The sequence below is a fragment of the Filicampus tigris genome, chromosome 9 (genome assembly GCF_054856515.1).
Source record: "Filicampus tigris isolate MCC_2025a chromosome 9, RoL_Ftig_1.0, whole genome shotgun sequence".
Taxonomy (NCBI): Eukaryota; Metazoa; Chordata; class Actinopteri; order Syngnathiformes; family Syngnathidae; genus Filicampus; species Filicampus tigris.
In genome coordinates, this window is record NC_141225.1 from 23,470,255 (window position 1) to 23,479,937 (window position 9,683).

Sequence of the window (9,683 nt, forward strand, 5' to 3'; positions counted from 1 at the left end):
CATCCTTTTATGCAGGGGCGAGAAGGATTGAATGAGTGCATGTCATAGCTAGCGTGTGTGCACATAATAACGCGGTGACAGTGAGGGTGGTGGCTCTGTCTCGGTGATTTATGAGAGTGCGCCGCCAAGGGTCTTCTGAGCAGGATATTGTTCCCTGACTGGTGACTTCTGCCGCTCGCTTTCTTTGTGCATCTCGGCGTGTACGTGTGCATTTTCTCAGAGCGAGAAAGATTAAGAAGGAAGTAGCTGCAGGTGATCCCACCGCGTAATCAATCACCACCACGTCACCGCGGCCCAAACCTTGCGGATTACCCTTTTAGCTGCAACATAGTTGGGCTCCGTCGTTGACTTTATTTTTGCATATTCATTATTTCTGGCAGATAAAGAAAGAGCACACTCTGCATCATTACTCCTCTTCAGGAAAGGAAGATAATAATCAGCTTCATGCATGCGGGTACCGTACAGCTCAACCACATGGGCCAAGTAGTCCCACACCTTGCACTAACCCCCTCATCCACCTCAAACACGCGTACGCCACATCAGGATACAGTGCTGCACATGAATTCCGGTTTAAACAGTATTTTGCTCGACTGACGCCAACAGATAAACCGCACTTTTTCTGTGACCAGTAATCACATCCTGGACCAGAGGACATGGCTGGAAGTGAACAAAAAAAAAAAAAAAAACAACAAAAAAAAAAAAGGCTGAAAGGCTTCGAATCATCAAGACGGGGCTAAGCGAAGAAGCGAGGGCCTCACCGTCGTTACTGTCAGGTGACACAAGACTCGAGGCAGCAGTCATGCTGCGGCATTCGCGTGGAGGGTTTCTCAGGAGTGTCAAGGCTTTAATGTGCGGCCTCTTGATATCGACTGATCAAAGTCTCTACTTCTGACTCAGCATCTGTGCCAAGCTAGAGGCAAAATGTCAGAAAGGCTGAAAGAAAGGGCCCACATTGAGTAAAAGTTAGGTGACCTTTAAAAACTGCTGTTAAGTGGGTTGAGCGGTGAATCTACCAGCTAAATGTTTGATATTCAAAGACAATACGCTGGCCACGTGGTGTTGACAACGCGAGCCTGGGGGCAGTTTTAGTGCTAATTTCAGTCGACAGCAGAGGGTGGTATTAGGCAAAATGGCGGTCGCCTGCTGAGATGGATGAAAAGTGACAAATTTATCTGTTTATCTGAGTTGTTAATCCACAACCGCAATACTAACCGGAATGCTGTGTTTATTAGGGGAGTGTGGAGTAGAACATATTCTTGATGAAAACAAACAAACCAAAAAAATTGGATTTAGTTCAAGTTACATTTTTACAATAGTTAAGTAATTTACGCCACTTTGTCCTGCTTTTGAAATCTGACAGCGTAAATTAGAGGACTATTTTTACATGTTCCCCCTGTGCAGTGAATAATATTTAACAGCAATGATTTCAAATATTAACGTTTAATCACAGACTAAAAAGTGTGAGTTTGAGGAAATTCCCCTAATTCCAGAGCTAGATAGAATCCTTAAAATCCTTCTTGTGGATTATTACTAACAAATGAATACTCGCAACACTTTTACTGTAATTAATAAAAAAAAAATGTTTAAATTCTTCACAATATGTTCTATGCGCCTCCACTATTATAAACAAGCCATTCTGATTAATACTGCATTGGGGGAATATGAGTTTAGCAGTAAAATCCACCCGTTTTTAGCCATCTCAGGGGTCGGCCATTTTGTCACTTGCTCACGACTGAAAATGACATCACACTTGCTCATGGACTCAGGTGATAACCAATCTCGGGTCACCTGTTTCCTGAAGCTGAGCCGTGATTGGTTGTTACCTGAGCCCTGAGCAACTGTGATGTCATTTTCAGTCGAGAGCAAGTGGCAAAACGGCCGCCCCGAGGTGGCTAAAAACGGATGGATTTCACCGCTTCCACAAATGCAATATCAGTCAGAATGCCGTGTTTAAACGAGTGGGGCTCCATAAAACATAATATTATAATGAAAATATTGGGGTTGACTTCCCCTTTAAACAGTAATACGCACCATGGTCCAATTTTGCACTCTGGCACCGTTTTACACATTTTGCAGCTTGTCTTTGATGGATGCCTTTGTTTTCGCTAACAGTGATACTGATGGCTGATGATAAATTTTGTTCATCTATTATTCAAACATGTATTTTCAGTGACATGGGTCATTTCTCATAGCGATCCTTAATGATGAGTTTTGTAGATCGTCTCCTGAATTCCCTTTAATCACCGCTGGCAACCCCTCATAAGTTGCGGGGCCAGCAGTTAAGTCAAAGCGGCCCGATAGCATCGGCGCATTGCAGCAAGCAGACGTGAGCTCAGTGGTCTGTCGGACATTCTCAGTCGCCGGTGCGCGTGCGTTCGAGCGGCCCTCCTGCTGTGAGAATGAGCGTGCCCCGTCTCCCACTGCTGCAAAAGTCCGCCGGAGCGCAAACAAAACTGCCATTGTGTGGCCTTTCGGCGGCACCGAGCATCGGCGCGAACGGACATTGTCTTTGCTTTCCCCCTGCCGTGTACTTTCAGAATGATTATTGTATGTGCATACAATGTTAACATTAGTATTGTGAGGGGAAGGGGGCCTGTTATTATGGAGCAGGAAATGACCTGCCGGGACCCATGATGACCTCAGAGGGAAAGCAGTGACCTCAGACTGACCTGTATGGGCTTGATAGGTGCTCTGCCACACTACGACAACAATGCGCTGGAAATCCCCTCGGTTGTTGTACAGTGTGCTTTTACACATCCAATTTCGTTTTTAAAGGAGGTTATTTTTGATTCTAGTATGTCGAAATGAAGTGCAACACATTCTGTTCAGGGTGACGCAAACGTTGCAGTTTAGGTGTTTCTAACACAAGGTCGCCCCCATGTGGCCATTACTTCCGTTGGTAAGCAGTTTGTTTACTGAACATCACAGTTCTGAGGTTCGGCATTTAATTCTTGAACTCCAGTTTGCATATTCACCTCATGGTTGTGTGGCTTTTTTTCCAGGGACTGGTTCTATTCCACGTTGCAAAAGCATGCATGTTAATGCTCGTCTTCAATTGAGTGTCAATGGTTGTCTATATGTGGCCTGTGATTGGCTGTTGACCAGTCCAGACTCCCGTGTGTACACAGCCTCTCGGCTCCAGCTCGTGCAAACCTTAATGAGGACAAGCGGTACGCAGGAAATGGATTGAAGTCCAATTTTTATTTCAAATTTGACAGCTTAACATTATTTTCCGTCCCCATGTCTTTTCTCACACAACCTAGTCTCATGTCTTTCGTAATCTCAATGAAAGCACCTCTTACAAAACCACTAAACGTAGAAAAGGTGACAAAATTACAGACAAAAAAGTGACAAACATCAAAAATCAGAGCTTTAACATTACCAGGGGGAAGTAGAAAAAAAAAAATACAGTAACCAATCACGCCTTGGGAAAATGTCAATGTAGAATGTGAGTCAAGACATGAGAGAACACTTGCGCACTTGTTCATTGATTTTGCAAAACATGAAACAGCCAGTACAACAAAACCAAAAGTTGAGATTTAAACTGAAGACATGTAAAGTCCGAGCACATATGACAAAGGGAGAGCTCAACAACCTGTGATCCAGTTTATCACAAGGCACGAGTGTTTGGATAAACCCACATGATGACACGTTACTGGCTGTACGTGATGTGAAAAGCATGTTAGTCACATTCATTGTGGTTGCCGTACATACAAATGGTTGGTTGGCTGTGTGGCGAGTGTCGCCATCTTGTTTAGAGCGCATCCAGCAGACTGTCGATACGGCCCACCAGCTCTTGTCTCTTGCTGGACACCGTCTTGTCGTTCTCGATGTACGCCTCCTTCTTCACCTTGCCGGCGACCAGTCGCTCCGCCTCCTGGCTGGCACGGCACACCAGCTCCTTCACCTGGCCGTCCAGCTTCTGCACCTCGCCCACCTGGTGAGGAGAAGGCGACGGGTCACTCACACGTCCACGCTTTATTGAACCGCGTCCCGGCAAACACGCAGTCGACGGTCGCACCTTGTCGGCCAAGTCGGAGCCTTCGGCCTTGAGGCGGGCCTGCAGCGAGCTGATCTCGTTGGTGAGCGCGCGGTGGTCCGCCTCCAGGCTCTTGCGGCCGCTGTTGAGCGCGCCGGTATCACGAGATTGCTTGTAGCGGTTGACCACCTCGTCCATGTGTCGGTACAGGCCCAGACGCTTGTTGACCAGGGTCAGCACCTGCTCGGTGATGGAAGCCACCTTCATGCGCACTTCGGCCGCTGGGTCCTGAAGGAGGGACACAAGACACGCGCATGTATCGACACTTCTCAAAAATAGCTAAGCAGGCACAAATTGTTCTCAGTAACATACTCTGGATGGCAGAAGGTAACATTACCTGATGTTTGCACCTGTTGCCATTCATAAAACAGATTAGCTTTGTGGTCAACTAAACAGGCTCATTTGTGAGGACATTTAGAGATCATTATTTCAGTATAATGTATGTACTTTTTTTTTTTGTTGGTGTGCGCACAAACTGATTTCCTGATGTTGCAAGTGTGTACACACGTATTTTGGGATACTCAAGTGCCGCTTCTGTCCATTCGGCTGTTGTAAAACTGGGAGCCACCTTACTGCAGAACTAATAAAAGATTCCATTCCAAGTGGCTGAAAAACAAACCTTTGTTATGGCGAAGTCCATCCTAACGTAGATGATGACGGTGAAGAAGAGGATGTAGAAGGCTGCAACAACCAAGAGAGGCTCCTGCAGCATCAGGATCTTATTGAAATTGTAGTGAACCTAAAAATAGGAAAAACACGCACACTATTAATACTAGTACATGCTTATTGAGTAGCGGTCTTCTATCGATAACAACAACCAAATAAAACACTTTTGAGGCATCAGTGCTAATCTACGCAGGTTGAATGGAGGAAACTGGACACCTTTAAATCTGAAAGGCTTCTTCAGTTCTAAATTTTAGGTGTGGAGACTCAGGTGAGTGTGTCTATTCAATAGAGTTGTTGTTGTTACTCACCGTGGCTGGTGAATAACACCAACCTGTCATTCATCTGCCTGGCCACTAAAGAGTAGTGTCCTATTTTTCTGAGGAATGACACACATTTCGGGGCAGCGATGTCACCATGTTGTCTAAGAGGAGTCCAGCCGCCTCAATTCAACCTTCAGCGAATTAGCGTGGCCCGGATGACTGACAATTTACACCTTCGCACACCAGCTGGATAAAGAAAGGCCCATTCATGTAGCAGCCTTACCACAACATCTTGAATGTGCTGCTCCACCAGGTTGTTCTTGGTGACGACCAGCACAGGGCGGCCGAAGGTATCAAGGTACGTGTAATGCAGTTCGTTGGGCATGCGATCAATTTTATAAGGTGTATCCATCTGGATGTTTCTGAAGGAAGCAGGCAGTAACGTAAGACAAAATGAGTATGAATATTTAAAAAGAAAACATTTTTTGGGAAAAAAAAATCTAGCATTGGTTGCCGACACTCACTTGGCTCCCTCTGGCAGGATGATTTTCACAGTCATAGAATCAATGACCTGGTCGTCATAGATGTGATCAACCAGTCTCATCTTCAGCGCATACTGGTCCCCTGTAAGGTGTTGGGAACACACACACACCAATTAAGAAACGCCTCACCTGACTTCATCATACTTCCTTAACACAAAGTAAGACTTTTACATTTTTATTAGACAGTGCTTTGGCCAAATATGTTTTGAGTTATCAGCAAATACAAGGATGAAATGAAAATTCTTTGCAAAAAGGCACACTTTCTAATGCCCAACCACAAATAAGCGGGGGTTCACTGTATCACCAAATTGTCCATTGCCCTGCCTCCTCCTTGCGCACCGCCCCCAGATTCAGGAGGTTGTACTCAAACAAGTGAGGAGGAAAAAAAAAAAGGCCAATGTGATTCATCTTAATGCTGTCCACATGTCAGTTGGATGCGTTTCCAATCCACTCACCCAGAGTGTAGAGATACTCATAGCTGGGCAGGTTGTACCCAATAATGTAGTGAGTCTTCCAGCCCCCGAACAAAGGGAAGCGGGGCCTGATCTCCACCTCCACGGAGTCATCCAGAATCTGCAGGTGGGAGGTGGAAATGTTCCCAATCTCATCCCTGTAGTAGACATCTTGCGCAGAAGCAGGAAGTATAGTCTAGAGACGGGGACATCATTGTCAGATCACAAACAGAAACATGTAATTAAGCCCGTTTACCTTGAAGGACTTGACAGACGAGATGCCGCTGTCTGACTGCCGCTGGTAATCGTAGCGTGAAAATGGGCCCTTCAGGACGGCTCCGGTGTGCCTCACATCGATGGTCTCCTCCACGGCAATGTTGCCCCAGTGAGACACCTCAATGATGCGAGTAATGCTACTGATGGTGAGGAAGGGTGTGTTGTTCTCAAAGTGGATCTTCATTGCGTCCTTGATAAGAGGAAAAGCAGGGTTGGAACTTTGTACCACTTTCTCGCATAGACCGTCACCGCGGGATGAGCCGTACCTGGCTAAACTGACGAATGTCGGTGTACGGGCCGTATTCGATGATCTCGTCCGTCTTGCTGGGATTGCCCAGTTTGGTGTAACTCTCCACCGTTTTGGACGCCAGGCGAACGCGCGTCGTCTGAGTTCGAGTGGGGTACGGCGAATAGAAGTAGTGGTTGCCTTGAAAAACTACCAGCTGGCGCTCGGCCTGGGTGATGTCCGATGGAAAGGGCTGGAGCACGTGGCTGAATGTCATTTCCACCTTTAATTTCACATTACCTCCCACGACCAAAGTGCGCGGAAGAGCTACTTTGAAAAAGTCCCCGCTGCAAAAAAAGGATACGCGGATGACTTTACGGTAAGTACATCAACAGCATTCCTAAGTGCATCTGCTACAAACGGATGACGATGGTGGCTTACGTTAAACCGTTAATTTGTGTTTCCTGGATGTCCAGTTGGCCCTCATCCTCTTCATCACCTTGCACCTGTAAATACATATGGCACATGTATCATTTGCCTAGCGACTTCAATTCCCACAAAGAAACAAGCGGAATCACTTTCACGTTGTTTTACATGTTACAAGAAAGGAGTCCAGTGAAAAGCAATCACTGACTTAATTGTCCAGAAAATTGACAAAGGCACTTTTTTACGTGTTCCAAAAGCAGGAATTTATCAACACGTTGGAAACATTTGATCCGAGGTACAGTATGTACTTCCAAGAATATTTTGCCACGGTCGCCTTGCCTCCCCTGTCCAACTCTGTACGAAAAAAGAAAGGAAGTGGCGAGGACATGTAGTTTGATGGCTGATTTTTAATATGGTACAGAAATCGTAAAACATTTAAAATGCTAATTTATTGTGGATATTGTTTACAAAGGGTTAGAGAGAGTTTTCCATCAAAACACTGTTTTATAAATACAAACTGAAACTAGCATTAAAATGTTTGCAGGTCACTAAGTAATGTCTTATAGGTAAAGCACTTTTTTTTTTTTACCAGATTAATAAATGACTATAGTGTATTTCAGATTAATTTACATTACTCATGACATTTTTTTAAAAAGACACCAAAGTCTTTACTGATAGTGTGTATGTTTTGGGGGTGGGAGGGGCGTTTTTCCCTAAAGGAAGCACTTATCTGGTATCACGTTATCTGACCAGTTGTTCCCATTATTTTGTGGAAGTTAATTCAAGCTAATGACTGCTGTGGAAAAGCCTTGCTGGATAAAAATAAAATCCAAGGAAAACAGATTTTACGTTGAGGCCATATAGTCTAGATTAACGCATCACAAAGACGGCTCTGTCATTCTGAAAACGTCACGACACTTGCATTAGGTTTTACCACAGAATTAGGACGTATCCCTCAAGTGTCATCTAAACTAAAAGACTCAAACTCTGGTTGGTTAATTGGTCTCTGACTCGTTTCAATGCATCTCTCACAACCTTTGTCAATTTTGTGCGGTAAAAAAAACAAAAAAAAAACGTTTAAAGACTATGGAAGTGGGCGGGTCCTCTGCGCAGTCCTAGCCGGAAGTACGCGGCCCAGCGCATACGTGTCATTCAGTCGCTAAAGCAAACGTGCACCGCTAAGGAAGTTATTGCTCAGCAAAATGAACATTCAGCAATTGAAAACAAGAGCTACTTCAAACAAAGCTTTGTCTCAAAACAGCCTGACTATGTAATTAATACATTGAGCCATAAACGACTTGTTAGCGACCATTGGCTGTTCAACCTGCCAGGCCACTCATATTAGCATACGTTAGCTCAAGCTGCAGTTCGATGCGTGAAAAATCTAATATGGGATACAATGCTTAAGCATAATATGGACGCAATAATGTGAATGCACACACGCTTGACTAATAAATCTTTGGCTGAGAAATGAGAGCACAGCAACAGTCGCATGTCTCCTGCATGAAGTAGGCAGCATGCTAGCCGGATAGCAAGAGCCCGTTGCTGCGCGTTGATACATTCGCTCATTTTCAACTCACCGAGGCACCCATGTAAGCCATGTGTGGAAAAAGCTCGGGATCCACCGTTACAATGAAGCTTTGGACGTCGTAGCGTGCGTGGTTAGACAGCGTAAACTCCGCGGTGATCTTCGCCAAGTGAGTGCTCAAGTCTACGGTCCTCCTGACTTCGTCGTTCACCAAAGTGGCCGAGCACGGCGCGACGGCCATGAGCAGTAGGAAAGCGCCGAGCAGGGGCCTTCTCGCCATGTCTGCGGAGGTTCAGACGACGATTACCGTGATAAGAGCGTTCGGTTTGAGGTGAACAAAGTAGAAAGGCCGTCGCACCGCGCCGCTCGGCATGAGAAGAGATGACGCTTCATTCATACGAACGTGATGACGTCACGAAGGCCTACGCCGGAAGCTCGTCTCGTTCATTTTTTTTTATAGCCGTCTAAAAACCGCCTCCATTACAATGTATACACGGACAGAATGTTTGGTCTGTATAAACCAGCCGTTCTGAGTTGTCTGAGTTGAACTTTGGCTAAACTCACGCTGAAACAATTTTCACTTTTGCCTTGCATCGTAGCATGGTTGTGGTTTGGTTTTGTGGCAGGCCGAAATAGCTCAGTTGGGAGAGCGTTAGACTGAAGATCTAAAGGTCCCTGGTTCGATCCCGGGTTTCGGCAGCGGATGGATCCATTTTGTCACAATATATATGATCAGAACGCAATACTAACTAATCTGAGTTGACAAAAGTACTCACGTTCCGTACTTAAGCAACAGTAGAATTCTTAACAGTGACGTGCGAAATTATTATGGGGCAAAGTGACAAGTGACAAAAAGTTATACACGAAATACCTACCCGTACTACATTTACATCCACAGACTTCTTAAGTACTCGTCAGAATTCTATAAACAATCTATCTTCAGAATTTTTTTCTATAGTATTCACTGGGTTTATCACAAAAATAAGCAAGAACAAATTAAGCTGTGACACCGTGTGTGTTTTTGTATGTTTCGAGTGTCAAATCAATATTTAGGACTGTGCCACATGTTGAAGTAAGAATTTCAAATATGGCAGCAAAATGTGTTTATCCTTACACATTAGTTCAATTGGCATTATTGAAATAAATAGTACTTCAAATCAGCAGTTACCACTGCTGAAGACCACTTTCCAGATTCCCAGACTGGCTTCAGAACCAACAGGGGCACAACAGATATGTTGTTCGTTTGTGATCCAACAAAATGTATTAAT

At 44.9% G+C, this 9,683-nt stretch overlaps 1 protein-coding gene and 1 non-coding gene across 2 annotated transcripts; one reads left to right on the forward strand and one right to left on the reverse strand.

The window, feature by feature from the left end:
- Positions 1 to 3,182: 3,182 nt before the first annotated feature.
- Positions 3,183 to 8,834, reverse strand: rpn1 (ribophorin I). The gene is made up of 10 exons (XM_086041448.1): positions 8,468 to 8,834; positions 6,903 to 6,967; positions 6,502 to 6,808; positions 6,216 to 6,425; positions 5,963 to 6,155; positions 5,490 to 5,589; positions 5,249 to 5,387; positions 4,659 to 4,778; positions 4,022 to 4,267; positions 3,183 to 3,937 (listed from the first exon to the last, which is right to left on the reverse strand). Exons 1-10 carry the CDS (start codon positions 8,693 to 8,695, stop codon positions 3,755 to 3,757), a joined length of 1,791 nt encoding a protein of 596 aa, XP_085897574.1. The 5' UTR covers positions 8,696 to 8,834; the 3' UTR covers positions 3,183 to 3,754.
- Positions 8,835 to 9,041: 207 nt separating this feature from the next.
- trnaf-gaa (transfer RNA phenylalanine (anticodon GAA)) lies at positions 9,042 to 9,114 on the forward strand. Its single transcript has one exon. It is a non-coding gene; the product is annotated as a tRNA-Phe (tRNA).
- Positions 9,115 to 9,683: the final 569 nt, after the last annotated feature.

Coding starts and splice junctions, on each gene's coding strand:
- rpn1 (XM_086041448.1), bottom strand. CDS start 8,695: ATGGCGAGAAGGCCCCTGCTCGGCGCTTTCCTACTGCTCATGGCCGTC. Junction 5,590..5,962: donor TGAGTATCTCTACACTCTGG/GTGAGTGGATTG, acceptor AACACCTTACAG/GGGACCAGTATGCGCTGAAG. Junction 5,388..5,489: donor ATCCTGCCAGAGGGAGCCAA/GTGAGTGTCGGC, acceptor TGCTTCCTTCAG/AAACATCCAGATGGATACAC.